General features: G+C 37.4%; 1 protein-coding gene across 1 annotated transcript in view; it reads right to left on the bottom strand.

Moving 5' to 3' along the window:
- Positions 1–5,344: 5,344 nt before the first annotated feature.
- LOC116894373 (vomeronasal type-2 receptor 116-like) overlaps positions 5,345–22,982 on the bottom strand; it is a 35,912-nt gene continuing 18,274 nt past the window's right edge. Inside the window, exon 5 of the mRNA XM_032896079.1 lies at positions 5,345–6,282. Within this exon, the coding sequence (XP_032751970.1) occupies positions 5,345–6,282 (938 nt within the window). The remainder of the gene's footprint in view (positions 6,283–22,982) is intronic.

The raw sequence follows: 22,982 nt of genomic DNA on the forward strand, positions 1-22,982 counted from the left end.
TATAACCAAGTTGTGTTTAATTATTATTTGATCAACTTCTGCTACCTTCTTATTGTAGTTTTCTGTTGAGAACAGAAAGCATATGTCAAAATTCCATTTTATTTATATGCATGGGATAGAAGAGTACATATGTTTTTACATTCTTACCACTCTATTTGGCAACATGACGCTGGAGTTGGAGAACCTAAACATGAAGGAGACTAAGGTCTCACATATCAAACATCTTTTTTCAGGGAATAGGATAGTATATACTTTGAGGGTTAGGCACTTATGAGCAGAGTTCACTTGAGCTGAAGCTACACACAGTTTCAAGGGTGAGGTCACATGAATTAAGGCTGTGTATTGTTACAAGGGTAAGGTCATTAGTTCAAATTGTATATAGCCAAGAGGGCAAGGTCACATTAGGCCAAGCTGTATACCAGTGGTTCTCAACATTCCTAATGCTGTTATAGGTTAATACAGTTCATACATGCTCATATGTGGGTATACCTGTGTGTGGGCAGACCCACCTGGACCCACCTGGCAATTCCCATGACCATCAGGAATAGTGTTTTCTAATGTTTTAGGCAGAGTCACAACCTACAGTTTGAGAAATGCTGTTAAAGAACTTTCGGGTGAGCTTTTAAGTTGCTAGAAGAGATTGTCAGGTTGTGTTATGTAGGCACTTAGTGCTATGAATTTTTTTCCTCTTAGCATTGCTTTCATTGTCTTCCATAATTTTCAGTATGTTGTGTCTTCATGTTCATTGAATTCTAGAAAGTCTTTTATTTTCTTCCTTTATTTGTGTCTTGACCCATTTTTCTTTCTGTTTCTTTTTATTTTTTCATACAATGCATCCCAACCATAATTTCCACTCCCTTCACTGCTCCCAGTCTCCTTCCCTCTTCCTCCCCTCCTGTTTGCCTTCAGAAAACAGCATGCCTCCCAGGTACGTCAGCTGAACATGGCACGAGAAGACATGATAATATGAGGCAGAGGCCTTCATATCAAAGCTGGATGAGGCAAGCCAGTAGTGGGAAAAGGATCCCAACAGGCAAAAGATTCAAAGCCCCATCCCCTATACACACATAATACATACCTACTGTTAGGAGTCCCACAAGAGCACCAAGCTAAGCAACCATACATATATGCAGATAAGCTAGCAGAGACCTGTGCAGTATTCATGATTGCCTCTACAGTCCCTGTGAGCCCATTCGGGCCCAGGTTAGTTGATTCTGTGGGCTAGCTTTCCTGTTATCTTCAACCTCCTTGGCTATGATAATTCTTTCTCCTCCTCTTCCACATGGTTTCTTCAGTACTGCCTAATGTTTGACTGTGAGTGTCTGCCTCCGCAAATATCAGCTGTTGGAGGAAACCTCTTTGATGAAATTGGAGCTAGTCACTGATCTGTGAGTATAGCAGAATATTATTAATAATCATTTCATTGATTTTGATTTTCTTTTTCCAGTCATATTTGGTTCTATCCTAGGTCTCTGCACTCTTCACTGCCCAGCTCCTACCTATCCAGGAACTGTCTGTCACGGCTTCCTCTTGTTGCATGAACCTCAAGATAGTTCAGTCAATGGCCACTCCCACAAGTTTAGTGTCTGCATTGCTCCTGCACATCTTGCAGGCAGGAAAGACTGCATGTTGGACAGATTGTGGGTTGAAACCTTTGTGACTGGATTGGTGTCCCAGTCCCACCACTGGTAGCCTTGCTTGTTTGCAGAAGATGGTTTGTTAGTGCTCCTTACGCCCCATTACTATGGGATTTCACTAGGGTTACTCCCATAATTTCTAGGGAATTTTCATAGCATTAGGCTTCTTTCTCACCCCACCCCCAAATACGCCCCCAATTTAGTAGACTCCATGTACTCTCTCCTTCCATCAATCTCCCCATACCTAATCCCTCCTGTTCTCATCCCACCCATGGAAAATCTATTCTATTTACTTCTTCCAAGGAAATCCAGAGAGATGTCTCAGGCATTAAAAGGTTAGGCTCACAACCAAAATATCCTTAACCCATTTTTTGATTCTATAGATTGTTGTTCAGTTTTCATGGTTAGTAAGTTTTCTGTTTCTGTTATTCTCTTTCTTTTCCAACTTTAATCCATGGTGGTATGATAGGATGTAGGAGTACTTCAGTTTTCATGTATTCTAAAGACTTACTTTTTACCCAAGTATGTGGTTAATTTTGGAGAAAGTTCAGTTAAATGTCAAGAAATTATATTGTTTTTTGTTTGGGTGAAATGTGCTGCAAACGTGTGTTATGCCCATTTGGTTTATAAAATCCGTTAGCTCAAGTATTTCTCTGTTGTGACTGGATGACCCTTTCCACTTTCTGGTTTTTAAAGATTTTGTTGAGAAGTAGGGTATAATTTTAGTAGGTCTGACTTTATATATTATTTCATATTTTTCACTTGCAGCTTCTAATATTCTTTCTCTGTTTTGTATGTTTAGTGTTTGATTACTATGTGGCAAGTTTATTTTTTATCCTGGTGCAATCTATTTTGTGCTCTGTATACTTCTTGTAATAGTATAGACATCTCCTTTAGGCTAGGAAACTTTACTTCTGTGATTTTGTTAATGTGTAGCAATGAACATATATGTGCAAGTATATCTGTGTCAACAAAATGGTATACCATGTGACATACTATGACACACTATAATTTCCAAAATGAGATGTTTTTGTTTCCTTTTGTTTTTTTTAAAGATTTATTTATGCACATCAAAACAATCATCCATCATGATCAAGTAGGCTTCATTCCAGGGATGCAGGGATGGTTTAATATACGGAAAACCAACAACGTAATCCACTATATAAACAAACTGAAAGGTAAAAACCACATGATCATTTCATTAGATGCTGAGAAAGCATTTGACATAATTCATCATCCCTTAATGATAAAAGTCCTGGAAAGAACAGGAATTCAAGGCCCATACCTAAACATAGTAAAAGCCCTATACAGCAAAACAGTAGCTAATATTAAACTAAGTGGAGAGAAACTTGAAGCAATCCCACTGAAATCAGGGACTAGACAAGGCTGCCCACTCGTTTCCTACTTATTCAATATAGTCCTCGAAGTCCTAGCCAGAGCAATCAGACAACAAAAGGAGATCAAAGGGATACAGATTGGAAAGGAAGAAGTCAAAATATCACTATTTGCAGGCAATATGATTGTATACTTAAGTGATCCCAAAAGTTCCACCAGAGAACTACTAAACCTGATAAACACCTTCAGCAAAGTGGCTGGGTATAAAATTAACTCAAATAAATCAGTAGCCTTTCTCTACACAAAAGAGAAACAAGCCGAGAAAGAAATTAGGGAAACAACACCCTTCATGATAGTCCCAAATAATATAAAATACCTCAGTGTGCCTTTAACCAAGCAAGTGAAAGATCTGTATGATAAGAACTTCAAGCCTCTGAAGAAAGAAATTGAAGAAAATTTCAGAGATGGAAAATCTCCCATGCTCATAGATTGGCAGGAATAATATAGTAAAAATGGCCATTTTACCAAAAGCGATCTACAGATTCAATGCAATCCCCATCAAAATACCAATCCAATTCTTCAGAGAGTTAGACAGAACAATTTCCAAATATATCTGGAATAACAAAAAACCCAGGATAGCTAAAACTATACAATAAAAAGGCTTCCGGGGGAATCACTATCCCTGAACTCAAGCAGTATTACAGAGCAATAGTGATAAAAACTGCATGGTATTGGTATAGAGACAGACAGATAGACCAGTGGAATAGAATGGGACCCCTGTTGAAGGAATCAGAGGAAGGACTGAAAGAGCTTGAAGGGGCTTGAGACCCCATATGAACAACAATGCCAACCAACCAGAGCTTCCAGGGACTAAGCCACTACCCAAAGACTATACATGGACTGACCAGGGCTCTAACTGCATAGGTAACAATGAATAGTGTAGTAAGAGCACTAGTGGAAGGGGAAGCCCTTTGTCCTGCCAAGACTGAACCCCCAGTGAACGTGATTGTTGGGGGGAGGGCGGCAATGGGGGGAGGATGGGGAGGGGAACACCCATAAAGAAGGGGGGAGGAGGGGTTAGGGGGATGTTGGCCTAGAAACCGGGAAAGGGAATAACAATTGAAATGTAATTAAGAAATACACAAGTTAATAAAGATGGAGGAAAAAAAGAAAATATGTAAGAAAAATAAATAAAAGCACATTGCTTTTCCAAAAAAATTATTTATTTATTATATATAAGTACACTGTAGCACCCATATAGAAGTGGAGGTGGAAGGGTTAGGGGGATGTTGGCCCAGAACCCGGGAAGGGGAATAACAATCGAAATGTAAATAAGAAATACTCAAGTTAATAAAGATAAAAAAAAAAAGAGAAGGGAGAGTGCTTCTGGTAGACCAGCCTTGTGCAGGTTGGTTTTGGTTCTGAAGGACTGTGGGACAGCCTTAGCACTGGGCACATATGAAGACTCTATGATAACGTTTTTCAACATTCATTTTTCAACATTCAACATTCAACATTCATTGGAATTTATACATTACTTTCATGTCTCTAAGAAAGACTTTTAATTTTTCAATGAAGTATATAACCTCCATATTACGTCTGCTGTAGAGTTTTACTAACTCCATCTTCCATAGTGCTCTTAGTAATCTGAGCTAACCTGCATGCTTCTTTCCAATGTGGTGTGCACATAACAGCCTATGAAAAACCTAATCAAATCACTCCCATCTTGTTTATGAGCTCTAAGTTTGTAAACAAATGCTATTTACAACTCAGGCTCTTTTGTAGTTCCCCTGAGTAAGAGGCTTCATTTTCTCTCATGTAACAAAAGAATGATATATTAAAATAGAAGGAACTTGTACTGCATTCAACACCATACTATTTTTTTTTCTGATCATTGGAAATAAGAACCTGTTAAATTGAATCTTGAGAGACACTTTGTTCTAATAATGGTCAGCCTTCAGAGTAGAATATAATAGAATATTCTGGAGTCCAAAACTAAACAAATCAATTATATGATTTTTTTAAAGGAAAGAAGGGCACAAAGATTACACCATGGCTGGATATGGTGACACATCTTCCACAGCAGCACTTCGAATGCAAAGTAAAACACATTGTGTCCATTAGTTGATGATACATTGGTATAAATATGGCAAAGTAGGGCAATAAAGGGTACATAGTAAAACAAAAAAAACCATTCAATGAATCTAAAACATAAAATAAAATTAATGGTTTCAGTACAAAGGGAGTTTAATAAAATTGGATAAAGAACTATGAGTGTACACAATCACATCATATTATACCTGAATAAGACATTTAGAATGCTGGAGCACTGAATTAAACCATAATATTTAACTTACTATCATAGATATATTTTAATTTTTAACTAAATTTAAATGGATATTTCTTCTTGAATGTTTTTTGTGCCTGACGCCAAGACAGGAATTTTTTTCTGGCCTTAACAATATAATGTAGCACTTGGGTGTAAAAATCAATCCAAGGAGTGCTATACTGGAAGCCAAGATGGAGAATACTTCCATAGCCACCATGACCTTTCCCTTCGTGCTGTGATAGACAGGGAGGAATGTGATCCAAACACAGAAGAATACCTGCATGCTGAATGACAGGAACTTGGCTTCGTTGAATGTGTCAGGCAGATTCCTGGACAAGAAGGCCATGGCGTAGCTCCCAAGTGCTAAGGAGCAGAGGTACCCCAGGACAGTGTGGAAGGCAACTGTTGAACCCATGTTGCACACAATGATGATGTGACCATGCTCAGCATGAGTATCTTGATCAATGAAGGGTGGAGAGGTAACCAACCAGATTCCACAGATAATAAGTTGGACCAGTGTGCAGAAGGGAATGATGAAATTAGGGGCTCTTGATACCATTAACCACCTCACCATTCTAGCTGGAACAGTGGCCTTGAATGCAATAACCACTGTAATGGCTTTGGCCAACACTGTGGAGAGAGCCACAGTAAACAAAACTCCAAATGCTGTCTGCTGCAAGATGCAAGTGGCTGTGCTGGGCTGTCCAATGAAGAGCAAGGAACTGAGGAAACAGATGAAGAGTGTCAATAGCAGGATATAGCTGAGAGACCGGTTGTTAGCCTTGACAATGGGTGTATCTCTGTGCTTCACAAAGACTACAAGAACCACCGCTGTGAGTACAGAGAAGCCCAGTGCTGTGATCGTGAGTGCCATCCCCAGTGGCTCTTCATAGGCCAAAAAGCTCACAGATTTCCGGAGGCAGTGGTTCTGCTCTGCGTTGGCATAGTGACTTTCTGGGCACTTCACACACTGATCCATATCTGTTTACAAATGAAAGTGACTGTGTATCAAGTGTTCCTTTCTTTCTTTTCTTTTTCCTTTTCTTTTCTTTTTTTTTGGAGCTGGGGACCAAACCCAGGGCCTTGAGCTTGCTAGGCAAGCGCTCTACCACTGAGCTAAATCCCAAACCCCAAGTGTTCCTTTCTCCCCTTAATAAATTAATTATGCCCAGCTCATTGAAGTACTTCCTGATTCACCTCTTTTTATTGTTTCAGAAAGGCATTTTTAAGGATTCTGTGCATTATTTCAAATCTATACTGTGCTCTTTGCCTATGCTGAAAAAAATCAAACAGCCCACTGCCTTTGCTCTCCCTTTGTATGCTTTCCTGCAATTTGTGACTCTGTTGCATATATTTTATGAGTCATAACATTTCAGAGCAATATTGTATAATTGCAATTTGATTCTGACATCACCTTATGAAAAACGTCTAATCCTGGACATATTTTTTTTTACAATACTGTCATTACTGTTTGAAATTCACTACTTAAATTGTGTTGTCAGATTTGGGACCCATAGTTACTTATTTTCATAAAATCTCTTGGGAACTCCAATTTGGTTAATACCCTGAATGATTTCAAACTAATAAACACTATTACATTTTTGGAGCTTAATTCCTTCACTAGTATAATGTTGTAACATTTATCTATGGCATTATTTGTTAGCACATAGGTAGAGAACTATTACTAGGTATTAAAAATAGTTTTTGAATATTCTGCTCCTAAACATTTGTGAATTTTACCTTGAAATAAAAAACATGTACCTCAGTTTATAATGCCATATTTCTATTACATTAAATCTTTATATTTCTGGACACTATCAACCTTATCAAGGGATTTTCTCTGCTTTATATTTTTTTAAAGATTTTATTTATTCATTTTATATATGACGAGTGCACTGTCACTGTCTTCAGACACACCGGAAGAGTGAATCGGGTGGTTGTGAGCCACCATGTGGTTGCTGGGATTTGAACTCATGACTTCTCGAAGAGCAGTCAGTGCTCTTAACTGCTGAGCCATCTCTCCAGCCCTCTGCTTTATATTTTGGGCTAGCATTTATCAAGGTTATTTTTAGAAGTATCAAGTTTCTTCTCTGATATCTTGCTCTCTTTTCTTTAATGACCATGGAACTCTACTCATATTTTCTCAAGCTTTTTACACATACACAACTTGTCCCTTTGCTACTATTATGAGCATTTTGCTGTTGCTTTTATATTGTACAGTATATACTTCAAGAGTAGAATTCTATCTTTGACTTACTTAAGAAACATGATGTCTGTGTCATTAACTAATTCATGTAATAATGACACTTTATTTGAAAATTAGGTTTTGCTTATTCTACCAGCTTGCATCAATTATATCTTGAATTGTAAATTGTTATCATGTGTATTTTCACCCTAATATGTCTTATGTATGGCTTGGAAATATATTCACTAAAATAAAATTGTGCAGGACTTTGTATCCATGAATGAAGTTCTCCTATTCTGTTCATACTGAAAATATCTACGGACATTCCCTATAGCTTAAGTGCAGGCAAGAGACATTTATCAAAGTAGTATTTCATTTCAAAGTTACTATGAGCGCCCATGAAAATTCATGGTGGTAGGAATTCGTATCAAAGAAGGATGAACTCAATGCTGTCCTTGAGCTTAATCTACTTATTGTAAAAAAATCTAAATGTTTGTTTTTATGTACATCAACAGGTGACATTTTCATTCAAACTCCAAGAAACCTATCTTTTTTTAAAAAAAGAATTATTTCATTTATATGAGTACTACATTGTACATGTTTTCAGTGGGTCCCATTATAAATAGTTGTGAGCCACCATGTGGTTTCTGGGAATTGAACTCAGGACCTCTGGACGAATAATTAATGCTCTTAACCACAGAGCAATCTCTTCAGCCCCCAAGAAGCCTATCTTAAGTGATCTGTGATGAAGGCCAAGAGATCTGACTGTGGAAGATTCTGAAGTAAGTGATGTCTATCCATACACAAGTACTTTATAATGCATAGGCATTCTAAGGCATAGTGGAAATAAAGTCATAATGATTATAAGATGAGGACTGAGAGTTGCATCATACCAGGCAATACACACATAGCTTTAAGGAACTCTCAACAATTAAGGATAAATTTTTTGGTTGTTTCTGCATAAGTATGGGTAGTAATAAAATGAGCAAATTATATTATCCTTCCTTGCTAAACTATACCCTGCAAAACAGTCAAAGAAATAAGTTAATCATTTCATTTACATAACAGTTGATAACTACACTGGTCCCCAAGTACATTCTAAATGCAAAGGTCGTGAGGATGATGATGATTAAACCAAAGAGGTGATGTACCAAATGAAAAACATCATGAAACTGGCAAAGAGATGATGAAAGATGGAATTACTTGACAAGTGCTAGAAGGAGTGAGTGAACCTCAGAGGTATTGAATACATGTGGGAAACTGTCAGAGAATGACATTGACAAAAGAAAAAATATGGAGGATATACTCAACAGAGAATGAGGTAGATTACCTGCAGACCTTCTCTTCTCTTATTCCCCCAGAGCTTATTCTTCAATGTCGTCTTTAGTGATGCAACAAAACATCAGCTGCACCCTTCCTTCCTCCCACATTTCTGTGGATACCACAGATCATCCCACACATATAACAAAAAAGGGTATTAAAAACAAGTGGAAAAGATGGAGCATATAAAGCAGACACAATACAATTTCAACTGATACCTCATTAGAAACTCTAAGTCCAGAAGGCTCTGGAGGGATCTACTGCAGTCTGTATGATTCTCACACATATGACTCTACCCAGCTAAATTTTTTTTTTAAGTTCAACTTTCTCTTTAAATAAGACATTTGGGAAGGGAATCAAACTTGAAAAACAGTAACACTTATTGTGGCAAGATAGTAACCAAAATCTAAAGTACAAGATTTAAATTATTATTTTAATTATTATTAATTTAAATTTAAATTAAAACATATTAAAGAATAAACCATAATATGGGGGAGGGGAAACACTGCAAACATAAGATACAGTATGTCTAAGAATTTTGAAATAATAATTTAATGGTAAAAACTGAAAATTTTTGCTGTTTTAGCCAGAGATTAACTGTATCTTTTGTTTCTCCCAAATATAATCAGAGTTTATGATTTAATCATACCTCATAGCTTTTTTCTCAGTACAAAGCAACCACCAAACACACACAAAATACTTATTTGCTAATAATTTTCCTGCTCAATCAACATAGATGCAAAAATACAATAAAGTCAGATTTAAATACTATCTATCTACAAATCTAGCCATAGAAAAATGTGTGAGTGGCAAAAGTCTAATTTATTGAGGTTAAATACATTGACAAAACCCAGGAAACAGAATACTCTTACTGAAAAATTAATAGAAACAAAACACATATGACCACCACTACTACCACCACCACCAGCAGTCACAAGAGTACAATAAAAGAAATCAACAGTTATTGGTCATTGATATCCCTCAATATCAATAATCTCAGTTTATGGATTCAGAGATACCAAATATAGGAACACAATAAAAAACTTCCTGGCTGTTGAGTATACAGAGAAAGTTGATAAGCTTTTCTTTTCCTGACATAAAAGGCGGAGTTCCTCTGGGGAGTCTTTATATAAAGAATTCAACAGCATACCTGAAAGCTCTAGAACAAAAAAGATAATCTGAAGAAATAATAGAAGCCTTATTCATAATAGCCAGAAACTTGAAGCAACCATCATGAATTTTGTAGGCAAATGGGTAAAAGTAGAAAATATTAACCTGAGTGATGCAAACAGGACCCAAAAGGACACACATGGTCCATACTTACTGATAAGTGCATATTAGCCAAAGTGAATACACATGATACAACCCACTGACCATAAGAAGTTTAGCAAAGAAGTTTAGCAAAAAACTTCCCAAGTGAGGAAGTTTCAGTAACACTTAGAAGGGTAAATAAAATAATCACAGGAGACAGAGGGAGGAAGGGAGTAGAAAAGGGAGCATGCTCAGGTATTGGGAGTGGGAGACAGGAGAGAAGCGCAGAGGGCCAGGATAATGAATGCAACTATGTGAATGCTGGAGATGGTTGGGGAGAATCTCTACAAAGTGCCAGAGACCTGTGGTGTGAGAGGCTCTCAGGATTCAATGGGGGTAACCTTAGCTGACATGAACCACAGTGGGATCAGAACCTACAGACACCACCTTTAGTAGATAGTTAGGACCCCTAAGGAGGGATGGGTCACCAATTCACCTCCAAAAATTTTGACCCAAAATTGTTCTTGTCCAAAAGAAATGCAGGAACAAAAATGAAGCAGACTGAACAAAGGCAGTCTAGGGTTAGACTGGCCCAACTTGGGATCCATTCCATGGATAGGCACCAACCTGACACTGTTATTGATGTTTTGTTGTGCTTGGAGACAGGAGCCCTAAACATGGCTGTCCTCTCAGAGATTCTACCAGCAGCCGACTGAGACAGAAGCAGATAGGTTGGGGACCCATATGGAAGAGGTAGGAGGATTGAAGGAGCTGAATGTAATGGCAACCCTGTAGGAAGACCAACAGTGTCAATTAACCCAGACCCCTGGGAGCTCCCAGAGTCTAAGTCACCAAACAAAGAGAATAAATGGCCTGGTGGATGCCCCCAGTACATATGTAGCAGAGGGACACCTTGTTTGAGCCCAGTGGGAGAGGATATGCAAATCCTATAGAGATTTGATGCCCCAGGGAAAGATCATGCCCTCCCTCCTCCCTTGTGGGGCAGCCTTTCAGAGGTGAAGGAGAGGGAAGATGGGGTGAAGAACTCTGGGAGGTGGGATAGAAAGGAGGGTCAACATAGAAAGGAGGGATGTGTGAAAATAAAATAAGTAATTAAAAAATAAAAAAAATTAGGGCTCAAAACAATACAATAACAATAAACAAAACAATCCAAAGAATCAATAAAATAATTTGTTCTTTGTGAAAAAATCAATAAGAAATCCTTCTCTAAGTTAATAAAAGATAAAAGTGACTTTTGAAAGTTTTAAAATCAGAAACAAACAAACCAAACAAGCCCCCCCCAATCAGAAATAAAAGACTTCTAAAAAGAGACAATTTATAGGATAAGGAGATTCTTTTAAAATTTGTATCCTACCAAATTGAAAATCTAAATGAAGTGGAAATTTTTATCATTTGATACTACTTACCAAAGTTAAATCAAGATCATGTAAATAATTTAAATATACCAGTAACCCACAGCTAGATAGAAGCAGTCATTAAAATCTCCCAAACAAAAACATGCTAGGGCAAGATGGTTTTAGTGCAGAATTCTCCTAGATTTTTCCAGAAAATTTAATGCCAGTATGTCTTAAATTATTCCATAAGAAGCAACAACAACATGCCCATTTTGGTCATGCTTCTTCTTGAGTTTCATGTGGTTCATGGATTGCATCTTGGGTAATTTGAGCTTTTGGGCTAATACCCACTTATCAGAGAGTGCACACATTGTGTGTTTTTTTGTGATTGGGTTACCTCATTTAGCATGATATTTTCTAATTCATTCCATTTGCCTATGAATTTCATGAAGTCATTGTTTTTGATAGCTGAGTAGTACTCCATTGTGTAGATGTACCACATTTTCTGTATCCATTCCTTTGTTGAAGGGCATCTGGGTTCTTTCCAGCTTATGGCTATTATAAATAAGGCTGCTATGAACATAGTGGAGCATGCATCTTTGCTCTATGTTGGAAATTTTTTGGGTATATGCCCAGGATTGGTATAGCTGGATCCTACGGTAGTGCAATGTCCAATTTTCTGAGGAACCTCTAGACTGATTTCTAGAGAGGTTTTACCAGTTTTCAATAGCAACAACAATGGGGGGGTGTTCCTCTGATGAATGATGACCAAAAAAATTGTTCTTTCAAAGAGGGGACCAAAAATAATATTTGATGCCCCAGGGAAAGATCATGCCCCTCCCTCCCTCCCTTGTGGGGCAGCCTTCAGAGGTGAAGGAGAGGGAAGATGGGTAAGAAAGGGGGATAGGGAGGGTCAAAAAACAATACAATAACAATAAACAAAACAATCCAAAGAATCAATAAAATAATTTGTTCTTTGTGAAAAATCAGTAAGAAATCCTTCTCTAAGTTAACTAAAGATAAAGACTTTTGAAAGTTTTAAAAATCAGAAACAAACAACCAAACAAGCCCCCCCCCCCAATCAGAAATAAAAAGACTTAAGAAGAGACACTTATAGGATAAGGAGATTCTTTTAAAATTTGTATCCTACCAAATTGAAAATCTAAATGAAGTGGAAATTTTTATCATTTGATACTACTTACCAAAGTTAAATCAAGATCATGTAAATAATTTAAATATACCAGTAATATGCCAGATAGAAGCAGTCATTAAAATCTACCAAACAAAAAAACATCAGGGCAAGATGGTTTTAGAAAAGCAGAATTCTCCTAGATTTTTCCAGAAAATTTAATGCCAGTATCTCTTAAATTATTCCATAAGAAGCAACAACAACATGCCCATTTTGGTCATGCTTCTTCTTGAGTTTCATGTGGTTCATGGATTGCATCTTGGGTAATTTGAGCTTTTGGGCTAATACCCACTTATCAGAGAGTGCACACATTGTGTGTTTTTTTGTGATTGGGTTACCTCATTTAGCATGATATTTTCTAATTCATTCCATTTGCCTATGAATTTCATGAAGTCATTGTTTTTGATAGCTGAGTAAATCCATTGTGTAGATGTACCACATTTTCTGTATCCATTCTTGTTGAAGGGCATCTGGGTTCTTTCAGCTTATGGCTATTATAAATAAAGGAACTATGAATGAGGAGCATCCTCTATGTTGAAATTTTTTGGGTATATGCCCAGGATTGGTATAGCTGGATCCTACGGTAGTGCAATGTCCAATTTTCTGAGGAACCTCTAGACTGATTTCTAGAGAGGTTTTACCAGTTTTCAATAGCAACAACAATGGGGGGGGTGTTCCTCTGATGAATGATGACCAAAATGAGGATGCTTCACTCCTTCTTAAAGAGGGACCAAAAAAATATCCCAAAAGTTTAGAACAGAGATCAAAGGAAACAACATTCAGAGGATATATATATATATATATATATATATATATATATATATATATATATATATATATACCAAAACAAGATACAATGGCTGAAGCTAAGAAGTTCATGCTGACAGGAACTGGATATAGATCTCTCCTGAGAAACACAGCCAGAACATGTCAAATACAGAGGTGAATGCTATCAGCAAACCACTGAACTGAGAATGGGATCCCTGTTGGAAGAATTAGAGAATGGATTGAAAGAGCTGAAGAGGCTTGCAACCCCATAAGAACAGCAATGCGAACCAACCAGAGCTTCCAGGGACTAAACACCTACCCAAAGACTATACAAGGAATGGTCCATACCTCCAACTGCATATGTAGCAAAAGATGGCCTTGGTGGGTACCAATGGAAGGAGAATCCCCAGTGTAGAGGATTGTGGGTGGGGGGAGGGTGGCTGGATGGGGAGGGGAACATCCTTATAGAAGGGGAGGTGGAGGGGTTTTGGGGCTTATAGATTGGACACCAGGAAAGGGAATAACATTTGAAATGTAAATAAGAAATACCCAATTAAAAAAACAATGACTTCATGCAATTCATAGGCAATGGATGGAACTAGAAAATATCCTGAGTGAGGTAACCCAATCACAGAAAAACACACATGGTATACACTCACTGATAAGTGAATATTAGTCCAAAAGATGGAATTATTCAAGATATAATCCACAAAGCACATGAAGTTCAAGAAGAAGGATGACCAAAATGCAGATGCTTCACTCCTTAAAAGGGGGAACAAAATATTCATAGGAGGGGATATGGAGGCTATGTTTGGAGCAGAGACTGAAGGAACGGCCATTCAGAGCCTTCCCAGCATGTGGCATATATATATATATATATATAGCCACCAAAACTAGATAAGATTGATGAAGGTAAGAAGCGCATGCTGACAGGAACTGGATATTGATGTCTCCTGAGAGACACAGCCAGAGCGTGTCAAATACAGAGGTGAATGCTAGCAGCAAACCATTGAACTGAGAAAGAGATCCCCATTGGAAGGGTTAGAGAAAAGATAGAAGGGGCTGAAGGGGTTTTCAACCCCATGAGAACAACAATACTAACCAACTAGAGCTCCCAGTGACTAAACCACTACCCAAAGACATGGACAGACCCATGAATCCAGCTGCATATGTAGCAGAGGGTGTCCCTATTGTGCCCCAATGGAAGGAGAAGCTCTTGTTCCTGCCAGTGTAGGGGAATGTTGGGGAGAGGAAAAGGGGTTTGGATGGGGGGGGTAACACCCTTATAGAAGAAGGGGAGTGCAGATGGGATAGGAGGTTTATGTCCAGGAAACCAGGAAAGGGAATAATATTTGAAATGTAAATAAAAACTATCCAATAAAAGAAAAAAGAGAAAAAATTTCATTACTTAACAACAAGACAAAGAAATTGTAAAAAAAAAAAAAAGTCCTACTTGTTCTTTGTGTATTCACGTACCATTAACTGCTGGAAGTAACTCTTAGTGTACCCACAGAAATGAAATCTGACTGATGGATGTATTTTGCTTTGCAGAATTTGGGAAACTAGAGTGTGTATATCATACAATTGATGTATTTGAGATTTCAATAGGCTTCTGCTTTGAGTTCTGAAAAGGCTGATTCTGTAATTGCCCACTTGTTGCTAGTGATGCTTATCATGGGGAAACCTTTACAAATTTAGACTGATAACGCCTCCGCAAACATTTCCAATAATATAAAGCTATTTTGTCTATTATAACATAAAGCATATTTCAGGTATACCAGACAATCCAACAGGACAAGCAATTATACAAAGATGTAATCATACCTCAAAGGAGATGCTTAATAAACAGAAAGGGAGAATAAGAACTCCCAGAAATAGACTTAATACTGCCTTATTAGCTTTAATTTGGAATTTGTTGAATGCCAAGGAATGATGCAGGGACAACAGTTGTAAAAAACAAAAAGAAGCAACAAAAACAATATTCTGAAATCATTTGATATGGTACAGTTACCCTGGTACTCAATTCACATAGCACCTGAAAGAAAAATAATTACAGAGTAATATTTTTATGTACATGGTTGCAAAAATACTAAATAAAATTCTTGAAACTGGATGTAACAATACATCCACCAGACAGGATGAATAAGCTTTATCTCAGTGATTCAAAGATAGTAACATACAAAAATAAGTAGATTCAACATTTCATATAAATTAACTGAAAGAAAAAATGAATAATCATATCATTCGATACAGAATAGGCCTTTGATAAAATCCAATGTACCTTCATTATAAAAATTCTGAAGAGATGAGGGACACAAGGGCCATACTTAATTGTAAGGAAGGTAATTACAGCAATCATATAGCCAAACATCAAACCAAATGGATAAAAACACACAATGTAATTCCACTAACATCAGGAACAAGACTAATTAGTGTATTCTCTACATATCTATTCAGTATAGTACTCCAAGTTTTAGCTAGAGCAATAAGACATCTGAAAGAGATCAATGCAATAAAATCTGGAAAAGAAATCAATGTACTGTCATTTGCAAATGATAGGATATTATACATAACTCAATATAAGACTTCCACTAGAAGACTCCTACATCTGAAAACCACTTTCAGCAATGTGGTTGGATATAAGATTAACTAAAAATAAATCAGTAGCCTATCTATATACAAAAGGCAAATGGACTGATAAAGAAATCAGAGAAACACAACCAATTCACAAAAGCCTCAGATAATATTAAATATCTTGGCATAATTCTAACCAAGGAAGTTATAGTCTTCTGTTTAAAGGTTCAAGTGTTTGAACAAAGAAATTGAAAGAGATATGTGAAAATGAAACATTATTCTATGCTCATGACATCTATAGGATTAACACATTAAAATGAACACCCTACCAAAAACATTTTAAAGATTCCATGCAACCCCCTTAAAAATTCTAGCATGGTTCTTTGGAACTTTAGAGGATAATTCTCAACTTCACATGGAAAAACACACAATACCCAAAATAGTCCTGAACAATGAAATCATTGCTGGATATATCACCATCCTTGATTGAACCCTGTTTAACAGAGATATAACAAAACCTGCATTGTATTGGCATAAAAACAGACACTTTGGTCAATGAAATTGAACTGAAAACCAAAATATAAATCCCAATACATATGGACACCTGAATTTGATAGAATTCAAAAATACATACTGGGAATAAGGCAGCATCTCCATCAAATGAAAATGGTAAAATAGATTTCTGCATGGAAGACAGAAATAGCTCCATATTCATTGCCTTGCAATAACCTCAATTCCCAATGTTCCCAGACCAGGACATAAAAGGAGAGACACTGGATCAGAGAGAAGATAAAGTGGGGAGTAACCCTGAATTCATTGGAACAAGTGAAGACTCTTTTCACTGATAGCATAGGCACTAAGGTGAACAATTAATATATGGGACTTCATGGAAGTGACAAATTTGTAAGACAAAGGACACAGTTATTTAGACAAAGCAGTTGCTTACTAATTGATAAATCTTTTTTTTTACCAAACTATACATCTGACAGAGCACTAATGTCCAGAATCTATAAAGAACTCAATAAGCTAGATATGGAAAACAAATTATCCAACTAGAAAATAATGTAGAACCCTAACAAAGGATGTTCAATAAGTTGAGAAAAACGTTAATGTTCAACATCGTTAGACAACATGGAAATCTAATATAAATCAGATCTACTTTTGGTTTACACCCCACATTGATAACTGAGATCAATGATACAATGATACCTCATGTTGGCAAGGATATAGAGTGGGAACACTTCTCCATTGTTGGTGGAAGTGAGACCTTGTATAACCACTCTGGACATCAATAAGTTAACTCCTCAGTACATTAGGAAGTGAGCTATCACAAAATCTAGCTATACAACTTTTTAGCAAACAACCAAAAAATACCCCATCCTAAATATTAAAACACTTCCTCAAACATGACCAATGTAGACTTATTATTCAAAATAGAAACTAGAAATAAATTACATGCCACCCAACTGAAAATGGATAAAAATCGTGGTATGGTTAAACATTGGAATATTATTCAGCTGTGAAAAAATGACATCATGAAATTTGCAGGAAAATGGATACCAGAAAAAAACATTCTCTTGAGTGAGATAACCCAGACCTAGAAAGACAAATATGATACTATCACTTACAAGTTGATATTTGTCCTTAAGTAAATAATAAGCAATTTACAATAACTTGACTCAGAGATGTTAGGTCAGTGGTTCTTAACCTTCTAATGCTGTGATCTTTTAATCCAGTTCTTCATGTTGCTGTGATATCCAGCAAAAAGTTACTTTTTTGTTATTTCATAACTGTAATTTTGCTATTGCTATGAATCATAATGTAAATATATTCCCCTTAATACTCTTAAATGACCCTTGTGAAAGAGTTTTTCAATCCCCACAGATTGAGAAACGATGGACATTTTGAATCTCTGAAAGTGATTCTATTGAGGACTCCTAGTAATAGATGATAAGGAATCTCTTGTAGCCAGGCTAGAAGTACTGGAACTAAATGACATTCATTCAAGTTTTTGGCCAAGAAAGTCTTATGGAATCACCAAATAATTCAGGCTGACAAAGGCCTAGTCTCCAAAAACTGACAGAATGGGTCCTTGTTTCAGAGGACAACATTCATACAAATTATTGAATATAGAAAAGTTGACCTGGTGCCCACATGGAGCCTTGATGCCTGCGTTTTCTCAGCCATTTGTGATTCCTCTATTTAGAATTCTCTGTTCAGATCTGTACATCATTTTTCAGTTGAAATTTTTATAGCTATTTCACTAAGTTCTTTATATATTCTGGACTTTAGGGATTTTTTTTATTTGGAGTTGGTAAACATAATTTATTGTTCTGTAGGGAGCTGCTCTGTTTGGTTGTTTTCACTTATAAACTTGCTCTTTTGTAATGAGAGAAAGAACATGAGTTCATCCACATGTTGGAAGGGAACTGAGAGGAATAGAGTGAGGAAAAACTATAAGCATGATACTGTATAAAGACAAATTGTTTTCACTAAAAGAAAAAAAATAAAATAAAATTAGTAGTGAATTCAAAAGAAAGCAAGGAAGAGTTTATAGAAGAATGTGTGGGTATAAAATGAAAGAATAGAATGAAATAAGAAAAATAACAAAATTAAAAAATAAACTAAACATGTTAGTTTGAGAGAAGCAGAGGTTAAAAGATCAGCACCAGATTTCACACACAGATATATCCAGATGTGATGTTCCCATTTGAAAAAGAAATTGGATCTAAACTAGTGATTTTAAGTGATAATGAATGATTTCAATATAGCATTCTAACAAGAGGTCAGAAGGATGAAACTCTGTACAACATCATCATCTAATTAAGACCAGCATAATGGCAATGCCAGTTGACATTCCAACATTCATTTGGGTCTTTCAATCTTTGTTCATAAACAGAGCTTTAACACTATGATAGAGGAAATCTAATTTTAAATGTGGTTTTATTTTAAAATAGTTTTTCAAGGAGCTAGCTGTGACCTGACCCCAGGTCTCCATTGTTTAGCTGCTCTACTAGCTGCCATGAGGCCCTCTGAACAAGTAACAATCAGGTCAGATCCCTTCCCCCAATTCCACTGTCTATCTCTCAGGGCATCTGGGCTAGCTGTAGACTGTCACGCTGACCTATATTGTTTGTTCTCAGTTCTGCTGGCCTCGATCAGGCCCAACAAACATGGAATATCCAGGCCTGCTACACTAAGAACCTCCATTACACAACTGTCCACCAGAGGCCTCCTACACAAGGAACATCCAGATTAGGCCTGCTTTCCCAATATTTGGTACACTAGGAATATCCATGGACAACCAGATGCCGAATGGCCAGCACTAGATTCCAAACAAGAGCCAAGGTAACATGGAACCTTCAGAGCAAAGCTATTCCACTATACCAATCCCTGAATATCCTAAGACAATCAAAGCATAAGAAAATGACCTTAAATTCACCCTTATAAAGATGATTGATACCTTTAAAGAGAAGTCCCTCAAAGAAATTTAGGAAGATGATAAATGTAGTTGCCTTTAAAGAGAAAACTGATTAAGTCCCTTAAAGAAATACAGGAAAATACAATTCAACAGGTGAAGTAAAATAAGTGAATAAAAAGCTCAAGACCTATAAATGAAAATAGAAGTAATAAAGAAAACACAATCTGAGGAAATCTATGAAATTCCTGATACAGAACACCTAGGAAAGACCAAACCTAAAAAAAAAATAGGAATAGAAAGGAGGAGAAGAGAACCAGCTTCAAAGACTGCAAAATATTTTCAGGAAAATTATAAAAGAAAATTTTCTCAATCAAAAGAAACAGATGCCTATAATAATACATGATGTGTACACAAAAGCAAGCCAATCAGACTAGAAAGGAAAATCCTCTCATCACATAATAAATGAAACACAAAATCTCTAAAGAAAATATATTGAGAGTCATAAGGGAAAAATGGCAAGTGACATACAAAGTCCTACAAGAATTACACATGACTTCTCAACCTCAACAGAGACTATAAAGGTTAGAAGAGCATGAACAGAGAAATGTCTTACAGCTTCTAATAAAGCACAGATGCAAACCTAGAATATTCTACCCAGCAGAACTCTCATTCACTATAGGTGGAGAAAATAAGATATCCCAAGTCACAAGCATATTTTAAAAATATCTATCTACAAATCCAGCCCTACAAAAAGTACTAGAAGGAAAATTCCAACCCAAGGAGGAAAAGTAGACATAAGAAAACACTAGTAATAAGTAATTTTACACCAATGAAAACAAAATAAGGGAAGTGTGGGGCAGTGGATCATGTCAGGAAACTTGATGAGGCTGAGTGGGCTTGGAAGCCCTGGAATCTCATATCAGAGAATGGTAGGTATTCACCTGTTCCTGACCATGCCCCTGTCATGTAACCACAGCATCCTATGGAGAGGATCATGACAATAAGTCACATAGGGGCAGCACCCCGAGCCCCTCTATAGTAGATGAGGCATTCCTAACATCTCAGACCAAGCCAATGTAAAGCATCTATTGTCAGATGCCAATCTACACCAAAATGTATATAACACCCTATCCAGAAGGAATAAATGTGTGAGAATTATTCTATCAAGGATATGAGAACTTTTGTCATATAAGAGTTGTAACACTTGCAGGGGGAATATTATTCTTGCCCAAAGCGCTGACTCTGGAGCAGTGGCAGAGGTCAGAGCAGTAGAAGCAGATGAGCAGTTACAGTCCTCTCTGTTTTTGGCCAGCCCTTCTGCTGTGTAGAAGTATCTTGCTGCTCTAGAGTAGGAATAGCCACAGGACAGAGCAGTGGCCTTCTTGTTCTGACTCTCTTCTCCCCTTCAGAGAGTGTAATTTCTTGACCACTCCAGTCAGGCCTGAACTCCCACGGATCTCTATGGATAGTGTATATAGACTGGTAATATAGACTGGCAACAGGCAACCACATGGGGCAAGAATAGCAGTCACACTAAAATCAATGGGATGGGAAGGTGAGGGCTCCTACCCCACTCCAACTCTAGAGACAAAGTGCCTTTTTGTAGATTTAGACAAGCTAAAGGGACGTTTAAAGTCTTCTGGCCAGAGCAACTCTCTGGTATTGGCTGAAGGTTCCTCTAGCCCCTGTCTAAAACCCAATAGCCCATAACAGACATTGACAAACGCTCTATCTAACTTTTCCTTAAAACAAAAACAAAAAACCTGGTAACACAACAATCACATAAAAGCCACAGGGTGGCTGCCAGTTCTTAAATCAGCAGAAAGGATTAGGATTTTAGACCTCTGTAAAGTTCCTCCAAAGCCAATAGGCCAAGCAAGTGTTCCCATTAGACAAGACATTTCTTCTCTTTTCTGTCACGGATAACTCCTCATCACATAGAGGAAACCCAGGTTATAGAGATATATGCCCTACTAAAAGCCCACAAAATAAAAATAGCCAAAACCCAAGCTTCCTTATTTTAGGAAAAAGTCCTTCAGATAGCACCATATGTGGTCAATGATAATATTTACAACCCTGAGTTAGGGACCCAAGAAACTTTTCTCATCAGAAATAGAGATACTAAAGAAGGAAAAACCCTCCTGTGATTTTTTGCCAATCTTAGCTACAGTCTGACAATACATAAGACTGTCTGAAATAGGACAGATTAATAACAACATAGCCCCAGAATTCACTCAGCCAGATGACCCCAAAGATCAAGGTCTTAAAGACCATTCTATTTCAGATCTCATATCTCTTATCCAATGAGCAAGAAAAATAAAAATCATTCTACACAGCCCCTGCCCCCTTATCCCTCAAAAAAGTACTAAATGAACCATATACTCACCTCCATCCTCCTTTCCTCACCTAAAGACTGGGCTCCATTAAAAAACAACTAGACTGCTTCTGGCCTCTCCCTGCACTTCACATTCTCTCTTGGGAGAGAGGTATCTCTCTTCCCCTCTCCCTGAGACACAAATGACAAAGTCCTACCAAAGCTTCAACAAAAACCTGCCAAACTCCAGAGTCACCCACCCTCAACCACCTATTATACAACTTTATAATTTTCATTACTCCCTTATAAAAACAAACCCTGTCTTTCATACTGCTCAAGACTCTGATACAGAAATCCCCAAACAGCCAATCATTCTCTATAAATATTAACTCCAATCAAACTAAACCACTCAACCCATTCCAAGTATCCATGCTAAGCCTCAGACTTAAAAATCTCAGAAAATAAAAAAGTATGACACCCACACACCTTAGATAAAATCTCTCCTACAGAGCCATATTGTTCTGTAAAATGCCCCAAATTAAAAAAAAATTATTTGTCAGTCCTACCTGCCCAGTCTGATATTTTTACAATGAGAGACACTATTTCAAGATAAATGTCTTCAACAAGTCAAACAAAATCGAGACTGACGTGACACTCCATAGGATTGTGATAAACTCTTTGGCCAAAAGGATGTTTCCACTATAACACAACAAACAACACAGGCAACAATCTATTATAATCAGGTCTGCCTCTTAATAACCCAAGCTAGAGACAGTCTCAAACTACTCTCAGGTTTAAAAAACCTTGCCTTCTCCCTGCTTTTTTTTTGCCAGTCACCACCACCACCACCACCACCACCACCACCACCACCACCACCACCAACAACAACAACAACAACAATACCCCACAAATATATCTATTCATAACACTTCCTGGGGAGGATTGTTCTCTCCTGAAAGTTTCATCACTGAAGCTGCCTGGGACCACCACACTCACTTCCCACCCAGAGTCCCTGACCTTGATACTAGCTCATCCCCTCTCCACAGTCTCCCTCCTCTCCCCCTCCCTCAGCATCTTACTGCTTTGTTCCTCAGGAACAGGCATGATGGTCTAGCTTCCCCTCTCTGCTCAAGCAGAAGTTGCCCTCTCTGCTAATGCCAGCATTCCCAACTCTAGAGTAGCAACAGCTGTGAAAGAGAGCAGAGAATACCTCAGTCTGACTCCCCTCTCCCCTTGGGAGATTACAATTCCTTGAACACTCTAGCTGGGTCAGAATCCCTACAGCTATCTCTGGATAGCATCCC

The sequence above is a fragment of the Rattus rattus genome, chromosome 2 (genome assembly GCF_011064425.1).
Source record: "Rattus rattus isolate New Zealand chromosome 2, Rrattus_CSIRO_v1, whole genome shotgun sequence".
Taxonomy (NCBI): domain Eukaryota; kingdom Metazoa; phylum Chordata; class Mammalia; order Rodentia; family Muridae; genus Rattus; species Rattus rattus.